Source organism: Petaurus breviceps, unplaced genomic scaffold, assembly GCF_028583685.1.
Source record: "Petaurus breviceps papuanus isolate PSGF00001 unplaced genomic scaffold, PetGlider_PUasm1.0 90825, whole genome shotgun sequence".
Classification (NCBI taxonomy): domain Eukaryota; kingdom Metazoa; phylum Chordata; class Mammalia; order Diprotodontia; family Petauridae; genus Petaurus; species Petaurus breviceps.
The window spans coordinates 2,747,121-2,770,804 of NW_027187353.1; the positions used below are offsets into that span (position 1 = coordinate 2,747,121).

The 23,684-nt window shown below is 44.7% G+C and overlaps 1 protein-coding gene across 6 annotated transcripts in view; it reads right to left on the bottom strand.

Annotated features, from left to right (window-relative positions):
* Window positions 1-1,482: 1,482 nt before the first annotated feature.
* The window catches only part of SGPL1 (sphingosine-1-phosphate lyase 1), an 84,016-nt gene continuing 61,814 nt past the window's right edge, over window positions 1,483-23,684 (bottom strand). For all 6 annotated transcript variants that reach the window (XM_069071112.1, XM_069071108.1, XM_069071114.1 and 3 more), the window contains 8 exons: window positions 14,271-14,359; window positions 12,979-13,084; window positions 12,095-12,193; window positions 8,598-8,747; window positions 6,982-7,220; window positions 6,286-6,432; window positions 4,863-4,983; window positions 1,483-4,002 (listed from right to left, as the gene is read on the bottom strand). In XM_069071112.1, coding sequence (XP_068927213.1) covers window positions 3,865-4,002; window positions 4,863-4,983; window positions 6,286-6,432; window positions 6,982-7,220; window positions 8,598-8,747; window positions 12,095-12,193; window positions 12,979-13,084; window positions 14,271-14,359 — 1,089 coding nt within the window. In that variant the 3' untranslated portion in view covers window positions 1,483-3,864. The remainder of the gene's footprint in view (window positions 4,003-4,862; window positions 4,984-6,285; window positions 6,433-6,981; window positions 7,221-8,597; window positions 8,748-12,094; window positions 12,194-12,978; window positions 13,085-14,270; window positions 14,360-23,684) is intronic.

Sequence of the window (23,684 nt, forward strand, 5' to 3'; positions counted from 1 at the left end):
TCTCTCTCTCTCTCTCTCTCTCTCTCTCTCTCTCTCTCTCTCTCTCTGTCTGTCTCTGTCATTCCAGTGCCTTCCTATCCCTTCCCAGCTGCCCTCCTTTCCTCCAGCCCCCACCTCTTCAATGCTCTTACACCTTACAGAAGGCAAGTGCCCGTGGCTTCCTTCTCCCAACTGCAGACGTGCTCCTGGCTATCCCCCAGACCTGGAATCCTCTCCCTCTTTCTACTTCCTGGCTTCCATCAAACCCCAGCTAAAACCCCGTCTTCTACAAGGAACCTTTCCTGATTCCCCTTTTTAATGCCAGCTCCTTCCCTCTCCCATTTATCCTGTCAATCTTGTTTGTACAGAGCTGTAAGCATGTTGTCTCCCCTGAGGGGCCATGGGCTTCCTAAGAACACACCCAGTCTTCTGCCTTTCTTTCTAACCCCAGTTTCTGGTATACGATAAGTGCTTAATAAATGTGCATGGACTCATTTTACAACATTGTCAGATGAGGCCTTCGACGTTTGCTTGTTACTACTAGTGGAGGATAGTTCCCTTCCAGTCACTTCTGGACAATCATGACAAAGAGCGAAGTATTCATCTTTTAACAGAAAGAGAAGCTACCTCCATCGTGTGGCGCCATGCCAATCCTCGAATGAGCCCAAATTCACTAAGCCTCAAAGCTTTGGATCTTCTGGATCTGCTTCCTGTGGGGCACTGTCCCCAAACAAGAAGGCATATCATCAATGGAGCAGCCTTGGCCTCCTTGAGCATGGCTAAGGCTCTTCTGAAGCCAAGTCAATGGCAGTCCGGAAGAGCTGAAATCCAATTAAAAAAAAAAAAAGATGGTTTGCCTGAGTCTGCTCGGCTCCTGTATGCCCAGTTTTAGAATACTTTCCATCCCAATTCCTGTCTGGAACATTAGGGGACACCACGCTCAAAGCTCTACCCTCACCACCACTTACCACTGAGCGGCAAGGAATGCTGGGGCTGAAGCCTTCCTGCCCTTTTCCTAGACTAGAGTCCCATCGCCAGCCAGAGACAAATAAGACTGTTTCATTATGCCATTGCCTTAAAGCTAAAGAGAATTCTAGACTCTGACGATGTTAAGTGACAGGGACCTGTTTGGGAACCAGGAGTAGGGTTCTCATCCTCTCTAAAACAGGTATCTCCAACATCTCTGCCCTTCTTTCCTAGGGTGTGAAAACGAGAACCAAAAGTCAAAGTGCCTGCCAATAAAGTGCTGTGTGGGCCTGCAGGTTACTAGTCATCATGAGAGAAAGGATTCACACTCACACTGGCCTTCCTCCCCAACAATGGCGGTCCCAATCTGACGGCCAACGCCAGGGTTTTTGAGCAAGGTCTGATGTTGATGGTCAATGACGCCACCTCCCAAGAGAAGATCACCCAGTTGCTGTGCCATCTAGAAGCAACCCCTCCCATCCTGGAATCTCCTGACCCCTGTGCCAGGTTATAAATGACTCCAATCTTCCACAGTGATGAAGGTTTTAGAAGTTTAATTGTTTTTCAAGGTTACTACTGCAGCTTGGCAGAGAAGGGAGGGTAATAGGGAAAAGTACCGTCAATTTTCCAAGTATGAGGCTGAGAACAGTATTAAGAGTGTAGTACATGTCTCACATAGCTACTTCTCTACCAGCAAGAGAAAGAAGAAATGAGAGAGTAAACCAAGGAAGAGCCATTTGACTTGCCCTGGGTTGCTGACCAGCTTACACACACCATCACAGTACAATTATGGATAAGTTGGAAGACAGAAGGAAAGAGACTTTAAAAAAGAATGAAACCTGGAATTAAGGCAGCATCAGGACTGACAATTAGTGTGGCTCTCAGTTCCTTGGAAAATAGGGAAGAAGAGCCTCGAGGGCTTGGTCTGCAGAGAGACCTCCACAGCTCCAGAACGCATTGCTGGGCAAGGAGTGCATCTCCATCCCGGCAGCCAACGACAGAGCATGGGTGCCTGCTGGCCGGTTCCAGGGCTCTGAATCCCCCAGAACACATAAGACCCAAGTACAGTTTCTGCAATTTCCAAACTACTTGCACCATCACAACGTGGCGCCTTACACAGAAAAATTAAATGGGTCGGAGGGATGGTTGATAAAAGAAAATGAAGCATGTGATTTCAGCTCCAAGGGACTTCTCCCCTTCCTCCAAATCCCTTGGGGCAAAACGTACAGAAAATAGGGCAAAACAAATAACAGGAATCAGACATACAGTACTATCACATAATTAACAACAGCTGGCAATCCCATTACTCTGCTACTTCAAATAAGCAAGACAAAAATGTGACTCTCCTTCCCCACTGGCATGTGTAAATACAAATTCACAGCTTTGGGAGGTCACAGGATCTGCCAACCTTGTGCCAGTGGATAAGCTGGACACTCCCAGGATCCCTGAAGAAGGGAACAGCCCACAGTTAAACGTCCTATAGCTCTGTCATAAAAATCCCATAAAAACAGCAGGGTTGGTAATAAAAGAAGTCAGTAGATATAATTCGCCAACACCTGGGGCCTGGAGCAGCTGCTTGCTATGGCAGAGAAAGGCACAGTACTAAGAAATCAGAAAGCGGGACAGCTCCGGCAGAGCAGAGCACTAAAGAGAGTGAGAGTGTGGGGCAGACACAAGATCTGCGCCCTTGCCCCATGCAACCTGAGATATCGGTCTCCTAAGGAACTGCAGGCATCAGGCCAGACTGCAATCCCCACGAGGCCCCTTATTTCTAATGAAGATGTTGCCCTGAGCCTGCTCCCTTTGAGCTAGGGATGAGAGAGAAAGCCTGTGCCTCAGCTGCCTTAAGTACCATGGGGACTTGAGCAAGGTTTGGGGCATTAACTGGGCCTGAAATGGGGATCCCACGGCCTCCTCAAAAACAGCCAGAATAAGTCAAGGCAGATTGGTGAATGCCCTTTCAAATGTGCCTTCAAGTAGCCAGGATTACAACTCATTTACCAGTTTTATGCTACAGGATGGCTTGAAGAAAAAAAGACAAAGGGAGGAATAGAGAACAAATTTCAGTGCTTCCCCCTCACCCCCAGCTTGGGTCCCCCCCCCTCCAATAGAGTGGAGTCTAGCTTCTGCCTGTAGCAAGACCTAGGGGAGTGGAGGCAGGGGGTAATAGACCCTCTCCAGTTCAGGGAACAAACTCCAGTGACAGATGCCAGAGTACCCTGGTGAGCATTTCCTTTATCCAACCCACAGAGGACCCTGAACCCATGAGAGGAAAAGGACCGTGAGTAGCAGTCCCACAACCAAAGGGGACTTGTGTAGAAGTGGCTAAGTTCAGTCCAGTCTTCCCTTTGGGGGTATGGCAGGACTGAACTGAGCCACTTTCTGTGGGAGGAAATGGATCGATCCAACCTCATCGCCCCAGAGCAATGGTTCAGGCCAGGCAGCCTCCTGAACAAAGAGCAGTCAGCCATGATCATCACAAGTCGGTCCAGTTATCTCCTCCTGGTGCTGACTGGAAGCAGAAGCCCAAATCAGCTTAGAGGAAGGAGGGTGCCTTAGGACAGACTGGGCTGAGAATGACAAAGGAAGAAGCAAGGGGAGGCTGCTGGTCACTTCTCAGAGCCACACCCTCGCTGCCCTCAGGAACCAGGAGAGATCAGAATAGCCACACAGTGATTAGGGGTGAGACAGCTGAGAAAATGCCCAGGGAGAGATGAGAACAGGGACCAGATCATTACAGGAGGAAATCTTTCAGTTCTCTCCAAATTAAAAGCAACCCTGGGGCTTGGAGAGAAGTCAATGAAGAATCCCTCAAATCCGCGTATCTTGAAGTGGAATGTGAATACCCGCCTCGGTTCCGAGTGGCTTGCTTCCTGTAGAGGTCAGCACAGGCCCACGGCTGGAAGGCATCCCACAGGATCAGTGAGATTTGGGGGAACCATTCTTCTGACTGCCCTGATACGTGTCTGTGCAGAAAAGATTGTCCAAAAAGGCCTCTGTCAATTCGGCTACCATCTTCCTGTCAGGGACAGTCTGGGACATCCCATAAATGGCACCCTGCAAATACAAACAATATTTGACATTACTGTTGCTACAAAGGAAAGGAAAAAACTGCAGTCAGCAGTTCTGAATTAAATCCCAACTCCCCCTGCCCTCTCCTATAACCCCCACCAGCCCTGGGAGTTTTCCATTCTTACTTCAAATCTTCCCACCCAAGGTCACAATCCCCTAGACCAAAACAGAAAGATTCTCAGAAAGGACATTTCAGCTGTTCCCTCCCCTGTTTCAAACAAACATTTTTAACTTTCTTTTTTTTATTAATTCATTGATTTTTAGTTTTCAACATTCACTTCCACAAGATTTTGAATTCTAAATCTTCTCCCTGTCCCTCCCCTTTCCCCTCCCCAAGACGGCATGAAGTCTGATGCAGGCTCTACAAATACATTCACATTAAACATATTTTCACATTAGTCATGCTGTAAAGAATCAGAACCAACAGAAGGAACCATGAGAAAAAGAGAGAGCAAATAAAATGCTGTGATCGGCGCTCGGGCTCCACAGATCTTCCTCTGGGTGTGAACGGCGTTTTCCATCACGCGCCTTTTGGGACGGTCCTAGAACCCTGCATGGCTGAGAAGAGCTAAGTCTATCAGAGTCAGTCATCACACACTGCTGCTGTTACGGTGTATGATGCTCTCCTGTCAAACAAATACTTCAGAAGACCTGGGTCCATATTCTGGCTCAGGACTTGGGGCCCACATGACCAGGAGTGAAGTCACTGTCTGAACTGTTTCCTCTTTCACAAAGGAGGCCGTTCTAGAGGACATTAAAGGACTCTCTCAGCTCTAAAGCCCTATGATCCCATGTTACCCATCACCCTACTAACTTCCAAAGAGTGGAGAAAAACGGCTCCCTACCATGCCTGTCGTCCTGGCTTTGGGATTCTTCATGATCTGTGTGACAGACTCTCGGACGTCTTTCAGAAACAGCATGGAAACCTTGGGGCGAGTGTGCAGTAGGGTGATACAGATGTGGATGCTGAGGGAGAAAGAACAGGAAAAATTAAAAAGTACTTCCCTGGTCTCAGCAAGTTCATGGGGTGAGCCCGGTTATCCAAGGCGCTGGTCTCCTAAGTATCAGGGCACATGCGAGCACTGGGACTCCCAGGCAGGGCCAAGAAACAGCTCAGGTAAAGAGGGAAGAGTGTCACCCCTAAAAATGCTCTGCTCCCCTAATCCAGAGCACTGTGGGATGTGCACATCTAGAACCGCCAGGAGCCATGCCCCATTTATCTGTGAAGTACCTGAGGGACATCACACAGAGCAGGAATTAGTCAAGAACTTTCAAGCACGGACATGAGTTGGCACCCACAACTCACTTTAAAAGAGCTTAAGCTCCTAAAAGCCATGGAAACCCAGACATTGGAAGACAGTCTGGCATGAACAGAAAAGACACCCAACCTGGCCTCTGAGCTTGAACTCTAACTCGGTCAGCTAGGAGCTGTCCCAGGAGCAAATGACAGTCTCTCAAAACCCCAGTTCCTCATCTGTAAAAAGAAGGGAATGCACTCGATTTTCCAGTGATGAGGTATGGGCTCTGGGAGCCCCCTCAAGCTCTCCTTGAGTCCTTGAGGTACAGGCTCTGGGAACCCCCCTTGAACTCTGATTAAATAGCCCTACATAGTGGGCTAAACCTCTGTTTGGCATTCCCATCCTCTGTTATATATCCCATCCTCCTATCAAATATCAATCCACCCTTGAAGTGGCCTAGCCCACCATTGTCTGTAGTCTCCAGGTAGCCTCCAGCAACTTCCCACCCTTAATCACTCACTGACTTCATTAACTCCTCCTGAAGACCCTCCCCAAACTCCTCCTCTAGACCACCCCTAGATTCCTCCCACAACCTTCCGTATATAAGACCTCATCTTGTCTCCATGTATGTGAGAGCGTCATAGAATAGGGAGAGCACCATAGAATGACCTAGCACAGACTTACTCTGTGTCTAATTAATACAAGCGAACTTTTAATAAACTTTACTTTTCTTTAGCTGAGAAAACTTGAGTCGAATTCATTCCACAGGACCTGGCATGCTGGTATTTTGGGGTCTCCAGAGCAACCCTAACCCTCTTTATGGGTAACATCTTCATCAGGACTCCTGCGCCTTGGAGAATGAGCTGACCTTTACATTCTGCCATGCAGCCAATGCATACACTAGGGGATCCTAGAAATACCCCAGGTTTTTGCTCTCCTGGCCCACAGCCAAACTCCCATGACTTCCCTGGCCACAGACACTCTGTGCTGGGCTACCTTGGGGCAGTCCCCTAGCCAGCAGCAGTCTTACCTTGACGGGAATTGCAGAATATTCAAGCTCCAACCCTTGGCAGTCATGAGATTGGAGAGTCGAAAGATGTCAAAGTCATGAGAGCCTAGGGCAATGACTGACACCAGGGGGTTCCCAAAAACAAAGATGCCTTTGATTTTCTCTAGCCTTAAAAAAAGGAAAAAACAGATATTTGGTCACAGGTGGTTCTTTTATGATCATCCACTTTAAATCATATCCTGCACATTGACAGTACTCAATAAAAACTTAAGGCTTCTAAGGTCCGAGCCCTGGGACCCGTGCAATGAAAGCCTTCAAGGACACATGCAATAGGAGAGCCACGCATCAAACCTGAAATACCCTGTGCCTTCTCTGCTCTTCTATCAGGTTTAAGCCAAAGCTAGGAATAGATATTTATGCTGAACTTGAAAATTCAAGAGCCCTGGTCCGTATCAGACTCCAAGGGTAGTGAGATAAAAGCTAACACCTCAGCCCAAGGAGGACAGTGTTCTGAGGGGCCACCACCCACAACAAGGGTTGGATACAAGAGGCCTACCATTATCTATGGCAGCCAGGTTAGCAGCCAGGCAGCCCCAAGAGGATGGCTTCATCCTACATGAAAAGGCCTGAGGTTAAAGGCCAGCCCTTCCTGGTTAGAGGCTTTGGTTCTTGGGGCCAGAAGGAGAGGAAGAACAGAAGCATCCAGGACAGACGTACTCTGACTTGAGGAAGCGGGCAGTTCTGATGATGCTCTTGGTGGCCTCAATATAGCCATTCTCCCCCATGTGCATCAAGGTGGCCCAGCAGGCTGCAATGATGCCACCAGGCCGAGATCCTGCCATAGTGGGAGAAGCGTAGATCCCTCCCTGCCAGTCGGGGGAAACGAAGAACTGGTAGCGCCTGTACTCCTTGCTGCTGTAGAGCACCACCGACGAGCCTTTAGGAGCAAAGCCGTACTAGAAGGAGAGGAAGCAGAAGAGATGGAGGGCAGTCAATGGCTCTGAGACCCCACTGCCCAGCCGAGTCTACGCAGCAGCAGCGTACGCCTCCCACCACTCTGGGCAGCACTGCTTCTTCACTGGACTGATCCATTTCCCTTTAGCACCCTGATCAAATGCCCCCTTTCATAATGACTCCAGGCATTTCATGTTGGCATAACTGCAATTCATATTCAATCAAAATTCAGCCAGACTGCAAAGGTGACTTTTCTTTCTTTCTTTCAAGTCACCAAAATGTAGTCAGAATAATCGGCAATAAGGTCAAAATGGAAAGAGCAAAGGACCTGGAGTCAGAAATCCCAGCCTCTAACAGATGTGTGACCTAAGCGTCCTCATTTGTGAAATGAAAGGTTGGACTAAACTCTTTCTAAGGTTGGTCCTAACTCGAAAAATTACAATAAATTCCCATGAGGAAGCAGGAAAGTGTGGAGTCCAAATGCTGGGAGTAAAAGCTTACAGCTTGCTCCACATACACCATCCCTTCCTGCCAAGAAGCTGACTTTTTTGTTCAGTATTTCATCTGTGAAGGAATGATCTTCATCTCAATCTTTGGAGAAGATTGGTGCAAAAAACCATGGAAAAAACCCAATAATCACTTATGTTTGGCTGAGAATCCATATGATTTCCTTACAGCAAATCTGCCTCCCTAGTTTGATCTATCCTCTGAGCAGACCCTGGCTGGATTGTGGGGAAAGTCTAAGAAGCCTTCTATAAGTGGTGAGAAGGCAGCAGGCTGGGATCAAAAATTCACTGTTGAGCATTCACACATCAAAAAACATGACTTTAACTGACATTCTGAAAATACAACCAAAGCTACTCAAATACCAGCAAGGCAAAGAGTGCCCCACCTTTGGCCCCACTTCACCAAGCCTGCCCAAGGCTCCCCAGCTGATTATCATGATATCTATCTAGTCTACTTCAAGGCACATTTCAAATGGGGGGGAGGGGCACCAAGGGGCTTCCAAACTTCGGCTACACCCAGTTTTTTATACACTCCTACCCCCATAATCTCAAGATTTCAGGTAAATAAGAAATGGCCTTTTCCGCCAACAAGCATGGAGATGATAGAACTCTCAGATTAGAGACATTCAAACAAGATTCCTGCAGTCGCAAAGAGGTAACAAATTCTAAGCAGTTCCTTCCAGCCATTTCATTTAACCACAAAAGGAACTCCTCCTGTCTGGCTCTCTTGCCTTGGTGGGAGCTAAGAACCAAAAGTTGGATTTCCAGAACGGGAGACTGCTCAGAGCTGCGCAGTACAGCAGGGCACGCGCACTTCCAGCCACACTCACAGCCGATGCCAGCGAAGAGTCCAGGGCTCTCTTCTCCTCTTACCTTGTGAGTATCTGCTGAAATGCTAGTCACGCCTTTCACCCGGAAATCAAAGGGCTGATCCAGTGGGTAGCCTGCCTGCTGCATGAAGGCAATGAGGAAGCCCCCCAAACAGGCATCTACATGGAAAGGAATTTTATACTTGACAGCCAGCTACACCAAGAGAACAAAGAACAGAAGAAGTCATTCAGGACACTGACAAACCCAATGATGGAACACAGCAGGAAAGGTGGACTCAACACAAAGTTATTCTGTATTTACATCTGATGCAAAAAGAAACGAAAACTGGAGATGCCCAAAATCTCTCCAGTGTTTCACACAAAGGCATGTTATTTTAGAAAGCAAAACCTCCCTTCTTACTATACTTCATTCATCCTTTAATTCTATTCAACCACAAAATAATATCTTTAGTAGCTAACTTCTTTTTACTCTTTCTTAAAATAGAATTTCATTTCATTTTCAGTTTCAAATTCTCTCCCTCTCACCCTCTTCTCCCGCCCAATGAGAAAGCAAGAAAACAAAACCCCTTACAAATGTGTACAGTCAAGTAAAACAAATTCCCAAATTAGCCACGTCCAAAATATAAATGCCATACACACACGTGTGCACGCACATGTGTGTGCACCCTGGGCCCACCAGCTCTCCATCTGGGGGTGGAAAGCACATCTCATCACACATCATTGGGAACTGCGGTGGCTCATTTTATTGATCCAAGACACAGAGTCTTTGGTTCTCTTTTCAGTGTTGTTGTTATCGTAGACAGTGTGCTGCTCCTGGTTCTATTCACTTCAATTTGTATCAGTTCATACAAGTCTTCCCAAGTTTCTTTGAAACTGCCCTTTGGGGCGGCTAGGTGGCACAGTGAGTAGAGTGCCAGCCTCGGAGTCACTAGCCGTATGACTTTGGGCAAGTTATTTAACCCCAATTGCCCTCCAAAATACAAAAAAAAAAAAAAAAGAAACTGCCCTTCATCATTTCTTACAGCACAATGGTATTTCCTCACCTTCATAAACAAACTTGTTCAGCCTTTCCCCAATTAATGGGCATCCCCTTAGTTTCCAGTCCTTAGCCAATACAAAAAAGAGCTGCTATAAACATTTTTGTACATACATGTTCTTTTCCTCTTATTTTCATCTCTTTGGCTATGTACCTACTAGCAGTACTGATGGGGCAAAGGGTCTTGAGGGCTTTAAGCACGCTATTCCCTTTTTTGTTCATCTGGGCAGCTAACATTTTTGTAAATATTCATCCATTTCATTTAGATCGTCAGTTTTATTGGCATAGAGGTGGGCAAAATGGCTCCTAATAATTCATTTTATTTCTTCTTCACTGGTTGTGAATTTACCTTTTTCCTCTTTTTCATTTTTGACACTAGTAATTCGGTTTTCTTTTTTTTAATCAAATTAGCTAATGACTTATTATCCCACACACACAACACCCCCTCCAAAAAAACCCCAAAAACCACAGATCCTAGTTTTATTGGTTAAATCAGTGGGTTTTATGCTTTCAATTTTGTTAATCTGTCCTTTGGTTTTCAGGATTTCTATTTTGGTGCTTTAAGTGATTGTTTTTAATCTGTTGGTTTTCTAATTATTTAGTTGCATGCCCAAATTAATTGGTCTGTTCTTTCTCTCTTTTACTGATGAAAATGTTTAGAGCAATAAATTTTCTCCTAACAGCTTTGGCTGCATCCCAAATATTTTGATGTGCTGTCTTTTTATTGCCGTTATCTTTAATGAAATCATTAAATGTTTCTATGATTTGTTCTGTAACCCACCCATTATTTAGGATTGTTATTTTGTTTCGATTCATTTTTAATCTTTCCCTCAATGTTCCTTTATTGAATGTAATTTTAATGCATTATGGTTGGTAAAAGAAACATTTAATATTTCTGCATCTATTAGATTTTTATGCCTTTATCCATAGTCATTTTTGTGAAGGTATCAGGCATAACTAATAAATAGGTCTCCATTCTACTGTCATTCAACATTCTCCAAAGGTCTATCATAACTAGCTTTTCTAAAATTCTATTCAGGTCCTTCATTTTTGTTATTTTGTGGTTAGATTTATCTAGGTCTGAGAAGGGTAAATTGTCTATTTCTCCCTGTAACTTTTCCTTAAGAATTTAGAGGCTGTGTCATTTGGTGTATATTCATTCATGTTGTTTCTGTTCTTTTTTTTTTTTTAAAACCTCATGCTTTAACTCTTCCAGTAATTCTGGCTGGACCTGTGTCCAACTCAAATTTTTCTTTGAGGTTTTGCTTTTAATTATTTTAGAGTAATTTTTCTGGGTTTGTGTCTTGAGATTCCCTGCCCCCATAATAGTATGGTATAATTATTTTTCTGTTTTCTTATTCTTACAGCTTGCTTTTTTACTTTGGACTTTATCTCAGTGCTGGTCTCTGTGCATTTCTGTGGGAAATATCTGACCTACGTTTTTGTCCTCTTACTTCCTTCTGCTGTTTTCACAGGGGTCCTGAAGCTTTCAGTGCCCTGAAAGTGATGTGATACAGAGTAAAACCTGCTCACTGCTCTCCAGGTCTGTGCTTTTCTAGTTCCTAACCCAGGGTTGGGTCTGTCATTTTGCCCCTAGTCTGGAGTTTCCATAGACTCAGCCATTAGTCCACTGGTGGCTCTGCAGATTCTGAGACACTGAACTGCAGGTGCCTCTCTGGTCTGAAACTCTGGCCATGGTTATTCCCCAGCTACTTCTGTTCTAGGCTAGAGACACACAGAGCCCCCTGCTCTGCTCCTGCTTGTTTCAGAACTTGTTCCTTCCTCAAGACACAGCCAGAGTCTGCACTTCTTCTGTGGACCTCTCTCTATCCTGAGTCTGTGGCCTCAGACCAGGCTGGGGGAGGGGGGGGGCCAAGTGACAGAGCTGCCTTCATTCAGGGATCTCAGATTTTCTGCCCTGGAGTGCTGTCTCTTTAAATCCCTGGTCACTAGAATGCTCCTCTCACAGCACATTCCTGGCCAGACCTTGTCCCCAGAGTCAGCAGACCTCTCTATCTTCCTAAGACACCCTGAGCTAGAAAAATGACTCCCTATGACTTTTTCCTAGATTTCCGAAGATTTGGGGAGGGAGCTAGGCTGTCTTTCTTCCTGATACTCCACCCACCAGTAGCCAATTTCTGATATGCAAGCTGTTTAATTAAATAAATAAGCACAATATCTGCATGTCACTGCAACATAATTTGGGAGGAAAAGAGCAGACAAAGGTCATGCAGTCTCAGAGAGCGGGAACAAGGGGATGTTTCATGAACTAGCACCAAGTTTTTATACAAGATGACGGAATCCTACACTCACCCACCTTTCCCAAAACGATGCAAACAGAAAATGTGAAGCTTGAAATCACCTAACTCCTCAGCAGCCACATCTCTCTGCTGCTGGTATGACTGAACCCCAGGTTGAATCCTGCTTTTATCCATCATGCCCAACCCAATATGGCTGACTTTAGTCCCACTGCCACTCCTAACAGCCCGTAGCGCCCCCAGTACCTTGGCCACTTCAGGGACAGGATCTATCACACCATGGGGGTACTGAGGCACTGAACAGACAAGCATGGCAGTGTTACCGGAAATGGCTCTTCTCATTGCCTGGAGATTTAAAGAGAAGGAAGGAAGATAAGAATGCCCACAAGGTGGCCAAGAAGGGTCCAGAGCCGCCAGACGCTTGTCCCAGCTTCCCTACTCTTACTACAGTTCCCCTGCCTGGGAAGAGAGAGCTTGCTGATCCCAGCAGAGCACAAGCAGTACAGGATGACCAAGGGCCAGGCAACAACCTGCCAGAGTGGAGGAGGAGGAAGGCAAAGCCTTCCCACAACACCTCCAAAACCCATGGGAAGTGTGGGCTCCTTCTCAGGGGCTCATGTGAAGTCCACGGAGAGAGAAGAGGACCCACAGCTCAGCACTCCTCATTAAGAATTCACTCTGTGATCTGAGCACATGTGGTGGCCAGAGTTTTCAAAATTCTAGCTATTATCACCAAAATATATTATTACATGCCTATTTGAACAGGGAGAGGGAGATGGATGGACCTGTGATATAGGTCAGGTGACTTGTCCAGGGTCATACTGCTAGTAAGTATATGAGGCTGGATTTTAACTCAGGTCTTCTTGCCTCCAGGCCCAGGGCTCTATCCAATGAGCTGTCTTCTTCTGAAGCTTATGGTCTTAGAGAGTTGCTTAGAACACTGAAAGGGTGAACTCATTGCCCAGGGTCTCAAAGCCAGTATGTATCAGAGGCAGGACTTGAACCCAGGTCCCTCATAACCCACCACTTCTCATTTGAATGTGACAATGGATAAAATGAACCACATGGATGCAATCCTCATCCTCCTAAAAGGCAAGATGGTTGAAAAGAGCTCAGACAAGGAAACTCACCTTGACATTCACCTCCATATTCTTATTCAGTGGGACACGTATCAGCTTCATCCCAAAATAATGGGCTGCCTTCTCAAAAGCAGCATGGACACTGACAGGGGCCACACTAGGAGACAGAAGCACACATTCAGAAATGGACAGGACCTTAGAGGCCAAGGGCAAGTCCCTCATTCACAAATGAAGCAACTGAGACCCAGGAAGGGTCGGTGATTTGCCCAGAGTCACATAACTAATACATGTCTGAGGGAGGACTAGAAATCCAGATGTTCTTGACTCCAGGTCCAGAATTCTATCCACCACATCAAAGGAGAAAGGAAGGAAAATCAGGTCAACATAAGAAAAAGGGAAGAGAGTGAAGTGATAAACAGAACTAACAACCAACTCGAACAATTTATTTTTTTTAATCCCCTTTCTCATTATTCTGGAAATGTCACCTGGTGACACTTAAAAGGACCAGGAAGGAAACCCATCATAGTGCTCCATGAACACAAGTCTAATAAGAAGTAAAATGAGAAACTGAAGTCTCCCTTTTGCTTTAAGGAAAAATTCTCACAACCAAATGGGATCAAAGTTTCAAACAATATTAAAAGAGGAAACTGGCCAAGCTCAGATCTTCTTTTTCAGACTTATCTGAATTAACTCTCAGGACGCCCTACCTTAGAAACAGCAATGAGCTTCCCTCAATACAAGCCACCAAACTGTGGCTCTTAAAAGAATCACGTTTACCCAGCGAAGGGAAGGGACAGTACCAGCTGACCCCCAAGAATCATTGGCAAAGGGGATCATGTGTAACTTTGGCTCTTGGTCCTGCTTCAGATACCAGCAGGTGGGGAAAACAAATGCTAAAAAAGGTCAGTCCACTGGGTGGCAGCAGGTCAAGGCTCCAAGAAAAGGCCAGAGACAAAAGGACGGATCGTTTTGGGGTAAATTAGGGGAAGCTTGTGGCTAGAATGGTCTGTCTTAAGGCAAAAGAAGAAGGATAAAAGGCTTTCCTCAATCAACTGACACTTATAATCTAACAGGAAGAAGTCAAACACATCCCAAAAAATACAAATTGATCATTTTACTGGTAAGACCCAGGGCCTGTAAGAACCTGGGGCACAAGATGGCAGGGAGCTCTTAAATTCCAAAGAGTACCAAGCCTTGTCAGGTTGAGTCCCTACTTGGAACAAAGGTTTGAGGATGAGAAGGGTCCCAGGTACCAAAAGAGATCATCAGGCCTACTTTAGGGGTTCTTGCTACCTGGTACTCTAGCAGAGAAAATATATCATGGCTGGGAAACAAATACATACATTTCTGGAAATTTGATGCCCTTTTCATAAGCTAGGTCTCGATAGGCTTTGCAGGCCATCAGGATGCTCTCTGTGCCCCCTGAAGTCACCTAAAAGGAAGAGGAGACATTAGGCAAGGAGGCAGCTGAAAGGAGCTTCCAGAATGCACTGGATGTTCTGACCTGTGGAGCCAAAGCTAACCTTCCTGCGAGAGGCAAAGGCCACTGAGATGCTGGTTCTTCCTTTGGTTTTTCAATAGTTTATACCTGCCTGAAGAAGTTTCTCTTTCTTCTCACATGGAGGTTGAAGGTGGCCAATAAACCAAATCCAAAACCAGTCATTTTTCCACCTCCCCCTACGGAGTAGATAGAACATTGGACTTAAGGGATCAGGAGACTTGGGTTAAAATTGTGGCTCATATAAGTACCAGCTATGTGCCCAGGGGTCAGTCGCTTTGATTTACTACTCTCTGAGTCTCAGTTTCCTCATTTGTAAAATAAGGATAATACCTGCATTGTGTATTTCACAGGATACTACAAAAATGTGTTATAACTGTTAAATGGATACAAAACTGGATCATTATCATATACACCTGCACAAACCAAGTATGTGTGTATGTATGCATGTATTTACATATATATGGATAGTGGCAAGTATGTATGCTGCAATGGAAACCAATCTATATGACCTATTCACAAATAAAAAGGTCCTGCTTAAATGAAAAAAAAAAGTCATTTGACCTAAGAAGTCTAGCAACAAATAGGAAACTATTAGTAATTTCTGATAACTATTTTGAGAAAAATCGACCTTTTGAGGTTCTAAGATGACTTAGAAGGCCTGGCTTGAGCTTAAACAAGAAAAAAGACAGCAAAACAGTGACCACTTAGTCAGGAAGGGGATTACGTATCCTGTTTACCTAAAATAGGAACCACATGAATCATGGTTATGAAGGACCCGAAATATTTCTCTGTCATTCTACCATATATAGACTAGAAAGAACTTGATTCAGAGGTCATTTCAACAGCTCCCTGGGTTCCAGACATCTGGCCATCCAAGCGTACAAAGAAATTATTAGTCTAAAGGAATTCCTTGATCTACATCAGCAGAGCAGGGCCAATATAAAGTTCACAAGTATGTGGCTGTCTTTTGACAATACCCCAAAGTGGAAACCCAATATATTAACAGATGTTTTTTGGATGTACAATTTCTAAGCATACTTTCCCCCTCAGGTCATATGTCACATATGCATGTTACATATCGTATACACACAATATATATTAATGGAAACAACCAATTTTATACACTCCGTCCCCTTGGCTTCAGTGAGATGGGGTAGATGGTGGTTCTGGCTGGCTTCCAGAGAAGGTAACCCTACCAAGAAAAGACCACTAAGCCCTAAAGCTGCTGTGGTGAAGAGGTATTCTGAAGATCTTCCGAGAAAAGTGAGCCACCGGGACTTGGCAAGTCCATATAAAACAAGTGATTCCCATACCCTTAACCAGGAGCCAGAGAGTAACTGGGAGAGTTCCCTTGTTTTATAAATGATGAGTCACTGAATGCCTAAACCAAAGGAAAACAAAGTCTTGCAAATGGAGTCAGAGATAGAGCTCCAATTCCTTGAGGCAATTCCCCAGGGTGTAGCTTGTGACCTAGTGAAATCTCAGAATGTCATTTTAGGAGTCAGACTGGTTCGGAAATAAAGAATGGGATGGGCGAAGCTCCAGCAATGTCTCAGCCTTCACTGATTCAATCTCTGTACAAAGGTCTGGGCCATGAGCTAAACAAAACCACTTCCCCAAATCACCAATCACCAGAATCACATGCCCAACCTAGTCCTACAAAAAGAGAGTTGTTGCTGGGATCTCCAATCAGCATCTGTGTATAGAGATCAACTGCTAAAGCAGCACCAGATGTGCTACAAAGTAACAGCTGCACAGGACTAGAGAGGACAAGGGACAAGAGCTACAAGGACTATAGGAATGTATATGCGGGCAGAGAATTACTGACAGTTTAGAAAAGGTTCTAGGGTTGGTGCAGCAGGAAGAAGGAGCTACCAACAATGATGGGCGTGAAGACAGATGAGACTCAGTTCACAAGCCAAGTGAACTCTCTCTTGGATGCCACTGAGCACACTTCAGCACACTCCTACAACCCTTTCCATCTCTCCCTCCCTGCTGGGGATCTCAGCTTATCTAACTGAATGAAAACTTATCAGCCCATAAGTTTTGTTGTGGCAGCAAGCCAGAGTTTGGTTTTACCCTTCCCCCTTCTTTCCTACTGCCACATCAGCATTAGGCCCCTTCAGGGGTTTCTGACCTCAACCCTTGCTTGTGACCTTTTCCCCTTCTTCACTTTGCCAAATAAGGATAGGTACATCTGGACTGGCTATCCCCTATTTCCTTTATCTTTGTAAGCCCACCTCCAAGCCAATAAGGGATAGTGGCAGCTTCTTTGTTCCTTATCATTGGAAGAGATTTCACGCTCAGATTGTAAGCCCGCCTCCCAGCCAATGGGAGAAGGGACAGTGGTAGGAGGGGGCTTGACTGCGTTAGGGTATAAATTCTTGCTCCATCTTCTGTAACGTGCCACCTCTCCCTGATCTGTCATGGAGAGGACCGCCCTCTTCCTACAGGGGAAGAGAATAAAAATGTCCTCTTTTTATCCTGAGAAACCTCCATGTTCTTAATTAAATTTTGAATGGGGTTTTTCACCCCACACATAATACCAAGAGTAAAGGAGGTCACCTAAGACAAAACAGTTTTATTCACATGGAGGAGCAAAAAGATAGAGGGGAGGGTCACCAAAGGGTGATGGGGACCTGGACCCTTAATTTCCCATACATTTCAGCAGCGTAGATCACTGGCCTCTAGCTTGAGGCACCTGGCCCTGTCCAACGAACCTACCTGGACACTCAACAATCCTTTCCCAGTGGCTCTCAGGTGATCCCAGACCACTTAATTCTTTTCACTGTCTGCACCTGGCCCACCCCAAGCTATTTACCACTCCTTAATCCTGTACTGATCTTCTCATTTGTATATAAGTTTCAATTTCACCCCCATCAAGATTCAGATTCATTAGGAATCTAGCTGGCTCTACTGGCCTTATAATAAACCTCACTACTTTGACTGAAAGAAGTCTTGAATGCTTGAATTCTTTTCAGGCAGACTCACCCTGTACCCAGACATTTTGAGGTTCCCAACAACCCCAAATTGCATCAGTCAAGACCTGGAATGACCTCAGTCTACAGGTCACCTAAATAGCTGGGGCAGAGAACTATCAAAGGCATAGCTGCAAGGCCCTTTGAGAATCTTACTACTTCTGTGCCAACGCAATAGAAAGCCTGTCTGGGAATCTATACATACCCCAAAGCACTGTGATTTTAGTCTTTTCTTAGCACCAACCAGAGGCAGCATGAAACATACCTTTTATAATAAAAGTCTCATATATACATACATGTATATATGCTCATATATATGAAACTATTTTTCAAATGTATTTAGATACCATTATGGTTTTTAAATGCAAATTACTGAACTTTTATTAGCTTCTCATCACAAATTTACCCAAAAAAGCGGCTAAGAATAATACAATTACTAACATGTGGTGACATGTTTAATGTTACAAAAGGGCTTCATTCCAATCTGAAACCACAAAGTTGAGGGCCTTGGATGCCAGGATAAGAAATTTGCCTTCCTCGAGGTAAGAGAGACCTTGAAGGTTTCTGAGCAAGTGAATGACAGTCATCTCTATCCATGTCTTAGGAGTATTGTTTTGGGAGCTGTGTGGAAAATAGATAGGAAAGGGAAGATACCAGGTGTAAGGAGATTAGGTGGCTATTACAACAGTCCAGGAGAGGAAATTAAGACCTGAACTCAGGTAGGGGCCTTGTAAACTGAAGAAAAGGAAGGATTATGAGATGCTATGAAGGTAGAATCAAAAGGTCTTGAGGTAAAGAAGTAAAAAGAGAAGAGTCAAGGATGATTCTAGTTTATAAACCAGGGTTTCAGGAAGAACAGTGGTGATGAAAGCATCATTTTTAGACATGCTGAATATGAGACTTCCACGTGCTGAGATATCACGCAGGAAGTTACAGACAGGGGCCAGTGTACAAGGCTGGCTTTATAGACGTGGGAGTCCACTACACAGCCACGGTAACTGAGCCCATCAGCTCAGGTGGCATTACTAAGAGAGGCCTAGGACAGAGCTTTGAAGACAGTCTCAGGAGGAAGGAGCCATCCTAAGGTAATAAGCCAGCAAAGGACATGAGATTTAATCAGTCAAAAAGCATTTAGGAAGCAACTACTACTCTGCTCTAGGCACTGTGTTGCATCCTTGGAACACAAAGACAAAAAGGAAACAGGTCCAGCTCTCAAAGAAATGGCATCCGATCAGGAGAGAAGATATAAATCCAAACAGAATAAATACAAGGTGGTTGAGGGAGGGAGAACAATAGAAGTTGGGAGATCAAGAAAGGTTTCATGTAGCAAACGAGGCTTGCAATGAATCTTGAAGGGCCTCCACGAGGCAAAAGCAAGGGAGTGTATTACTGGCAGTGGAAGCAGCCAGTGGAAAAGTACAGAGATGGGAAATGGTCCACAGAGAGTAGAGAAAGTGAGAAGGCTCCTCCAGCTACCCACTGGAATGCAGGAAAGTCAGTAATGAGGAGAGGCCCAGGACAGAGCCTCGGCCTATGCTCCCAGTTCAGGGAAGGGATGTGGGGAAGGAGCAGCAAAGGAGATTCAAAAGAAGGGGACAAGTAGATAGGAAGCCAACAAGGGGAGAGTTATGTCATGAGTAAGCAATGAACGCAGGCAGCTTTGTCTAGGAGTGTGGTAGCTAGGACAATAGTCAATGGGACAGTAGATCTTGTGGAGTTTTGTTTTTTTTTTTAAGGATAAAAGAGATTTGGACACATTCACAGGCAGCAGGGAAGAAACCATCACTCAAGAAATGGGAGTCACAAAACCCAAGGGAACTTAAGTTTGGGTTTAATAGTATAAAAATATTAAACAGTTAAGAAATAACTCCTAAACTGGAGAGAACACTTTCAGTTGAATGGTGGGGTCAGAGCCAGCATATACATGGAGTGAGAAGCAAGAGGGAGGTGAGGAGGTGAAGGCAGCAAGCACAGACCTTTCTAGGAGTGAGGCCAGGGAAGTCAGAAGCAGAAAAAGAAAAAGTTCAAAGGAAAGACAGGTGAGATCTAATCCCATTTGTAGGAAACTCAAAAGGAGGCAGTATATAGGGAGAGACAGAAGATGGGAAGGAAATGAATGACAAAACAATCTCCTGGCTTAAACAGAGAGGTTGAATCAAAGTCACAAGTAGAGGAGTTAGCTTACAGAATAGAACCAAAGAGGAGAGGAGAGGAGAGAAGATAGAGAAGAAAGACTCATTGAGTAGCTGGGGGAATATGCCTGGAAAGATGATGTAAAACAAAGAAGATAAAAAGACAAGATGTCGTGGTATTCTGAGATGCAGATTAGGGGGAAAAGAAGGAGCTGATAATGGATATTTTTGACTTTTCAGCGAAGTGAGAATCTAGGCCATCTGCTCAAAGAGATAAATGTAGAAGTGACTGTAGGAACTCAATAAAAGAGAAAGTTTGGAGGGACCAATGCAGAGAGCTCAAGAGTGAATCAATTAGAGGTGGCTGGGTGGCACAGTGAATAGAGCACTGACTCTGGAGTCAGAAGGACCTGAGTTCAAATCAGGCCTCAGACACTTAATATTTACTAGCTGTGTGACCTTAGGCAAGTTACTTAACCTCAACTGCCCTCCAAAAAGCAAAAAAAATAAAAAAGAGTGAATCAATTAGTGATTAATAAAAAGAATTCTGTGTAAAAGTAAGGGCCCAGCTGAGAATAGAGAGCATGAATCTCTATGCTCATTCTTCTCCTAGACTTTATCATCTGCTATTTCCATCACCCAGAGTTGTTCTGAGTCTCCTTTTCTCTCATATTCTGTTAGGGCCACCTCCTAATCCTAATCCTCACCCCTTTCTTTGCACTGATTATGAATTAAGCAGAAACTGACTACTTAGTTTCACCTAAACATTCTGACCATGAGTACTCTGAATCAAGGATTCTAACTCCCCAAGTGTCTGCAGTATGCCAAGGAGCTAGCCAGCACAGAGTGAGTCCAGACCAGCTGACTGGCTCTCCTTCAAGTTGCTGATAATGGCATCCCCAGGAAGGCCCAACCTATGGAGGAAAGCTGGTGTGAAAGATGGGAAGGGTTGGAAGAAGAAATGCACTAACTATTAATGTTTTGTCTAACTCACTACACTGGTTTGCAAAATGAAGAATCATACACACAGAAGCCTTCTCCAGTCTGGCTTTGTAAGAGATTGTACAGAATGTGCTGTTAGGGTTTAAGACGGTCTTGTATGATCATTCAAAACCAATATTCCCACATCAACCTACCCTCCACAGCCACAAACCAGTGCAAAATGTAGAAGCAAATGCATAATCCCAGCTAACATCTATTCATTCCACTTTGAAGTGTTTTGAGGGAAAAGAGTCCCACCTACAAAAGCTGCGTGGCACATCTACAAGTTACTGTGAATGTTATTTTCTTCTGGTTACAAGGGAAAACACTGGAACCAATAGTCTCAAATGTAATATGCATGTGTCATCTGTTCTCTGGATCACATAACTATTCTAAAGAGTCACTAATCTGAAACATCTTTTCTTCTTGACTGATTCCTAACAGCATGGCTTGTCCATGGCTGGCAGGCCCCAAATACTGGCAAGGGAATTTAAAACAACAAATATGTTCAGGAATTCCTGCAACCAGGAACAACCAGTTCTTAAGCTTGCTGCTGCCAGCCGGAAGCAAGGAGCACCAGGCTACCCCAACTCTACAAGGGAGACTCCTAAGCACACCCACTCCCTAACAAGGTCAGGTGGTCAGGTGACAAACCCTGTACACTCCAATCAGAGAAACCTAGCATTCCTTCACACTGAAGTACCAGCAACGATTACTGGCCCCAGACACAACACTGCCTGAAGTGCTAATGCATTTCCTGCCATTGAACAAAAGAGGTTCAATCGGAAATGAAAGAAAACATGTCAAAGCCACCAGCAACCATTTCCTAAAATCTGAGAATTGGAGATTTGGATCCAGAAAAGATCTGAGAAGTCTTTAGAAAATTAAACCAATTTAACCACAACCAGGAAGCACCGCACTCAGTAAATACTATTCCCTGACCCAGCAGAGACATGGCAACCAAGGGCAACACCAATTTAGAATATAAAACCATCTGTAAAATCATCTGAAGGAGGAAGATGATAAATTATCTATACTAATAGCTCATAAAACAGTGAGAAACAGTAGAAGGGAAAAGATAAGAAAGCATGGCAAGAAACCCAATGATCTTGAGAGTATTTAGGGATGAAATAAGGACAGGAAGTAAATGACAAATGAAAAATATCTGTAAAATTTCTGTAAGAAGGCATTCTCTCCAACAATGACAGTGGAGCTACCGTATTTGTATTGTATGAAGAAGTAGAAACTGCATTCAAGGCAGGAAGGAGAACAGGACCAGACCAAATGTACACAAGAGGGGTTCATGCTTGAGGCAAAAGTTATGAGGGCACTGAAGGATCAATTCTCAAAATACATGAAGCAGGAGGAAGATGATCAAATTCTTGGGAAAAAATCATGGATATTAATACTACTAAAAAAAAAAGGCCTTTTGAAACACATCAAAAACTACCAACCTACTCAGTCATCACTACAAAATCCTCATGAAAATCATCTTCACATGTATGAGGACAATTCCTGATAAAAGAAGAAGAAAGAAATAGGCAGGCTTGCACAGACACTCTTTTATAGCTGACCTCGCCTTCATATGGCATAGCTTGCTGACAGGTGAAAATAAGACAAGACTTCACTCTGTTTGCTAAACTATATCAACTAGCTGGGTTTGAGAGAGCAAGATGCCTTATAGGCTGCTCTGCTCCAAGCTGATCTCTACAGGCATGACAAGGTTACAAAGGATTCCTTGAAAGCTGAATGAATGAAAAAGCCTGCATGAAACGCTTACTATGTACCAAGTGCTGTGGATGCAAAGACCATCCCCACCCTCAGTGAGCTTATGTTCCAATGAGGAAGACAACACACAAACAGGGACTAGAGGCCAAGGAAGGATGCTCTGCTCCAGAAAGCTACAAGATGGAAAGATGAAATGAAATAAAAGATGTAATGACAGAATCCTGATTAATAGCATCGTCCTTCATTCTTGAAGAGGACTGTGACAGCAGGAAGATGATACCACGAGTCAAGAAGACCCGAGTTCGAATGCAGCCTCAAATACTTACTAGGTGTAGGACACTGAACAAGTCACTTAGCCTTTTTTTTTGCTTCAGTTTCCTAAACTGTAAAATGGGAATAACAGCACCTGCTTTCCGAGGCTGTTGTGAGGGTCAGATGAGAGAATGTTTGTAGAGGAGAGCGCAACATCTGACACACAGCCAGCACTGAACAAACGCTCACTCCATTCCTTCCCACAGAACGCGTGAGGATGCACACAGCGCCATGTACCTTCACCAATAAGTCTGAACACACAACACTCGTGGTTCCAACTCTACACATGGGACAAAGTTATTGTTCATGTTCCTAAAATAAACTCATTGGAAATATGCTTACATTTACCTTCACTACTGACAATCTATCACACAGGTCCAGCTCATGGACAGATATTTCCATATAGCATCACTCAGCTTTCACAGCAGGGTAAAAGCAGAAAGGCAGTGACTGCTTATCCAATCCAAACAAAGCCAAGCCTGAATGTTCCCCCATCTCCAAACATGGTTTAAGTTCAGATTTAAACAAAGCGGCCTGGAAAACTCAACTTGGTAAACACTTATTATGCACCTTAGTATGTGCCAGGGACATCCCCAGGTACCGGAGATAAAATTAAGAAAAAGACAGTCCCTGCCCTCAAGGAGTTTGCAGTCTATTGGGGGGGGGGGAACAGACAGCACTCAAAAGGAAGCTAGAAAGTAGTGGGACCGGAGGACAGAGGCCACCATGGGATGCCCAGCTTGAAGCCAATCATTGGCACATAGAAAGTGGGGAGTGAGCTGAAAAGGCCACATCCATCCTTCTATGAAGGAAAGCTCTGAGTGCCCCCTCCATTCCTCCAGTCAGAGTGCAGAGGAGGAGGCTGAGGGAGAGAAGAAGGAGCTGGAGCAGCCAAGGCTGAGGTAACAGCCAACTCTGAGGAAGACACTCTCTTCTCCCAGGGCTCCTCCCCTGACCAGAAATCCCTGGAAACAGTCTCTCCTAACCCCACAATGGAAGGAGTGGGGCTGGAGGATGAGGGGTGAACAAAGACCTTCTTTACCAAGCAGAGTCATTGATTTGGGGGAATTCTTCTCTAGGCTCAGAAATTCATGCTAAGACCAAAGCCATGAGTAAACTCACGAG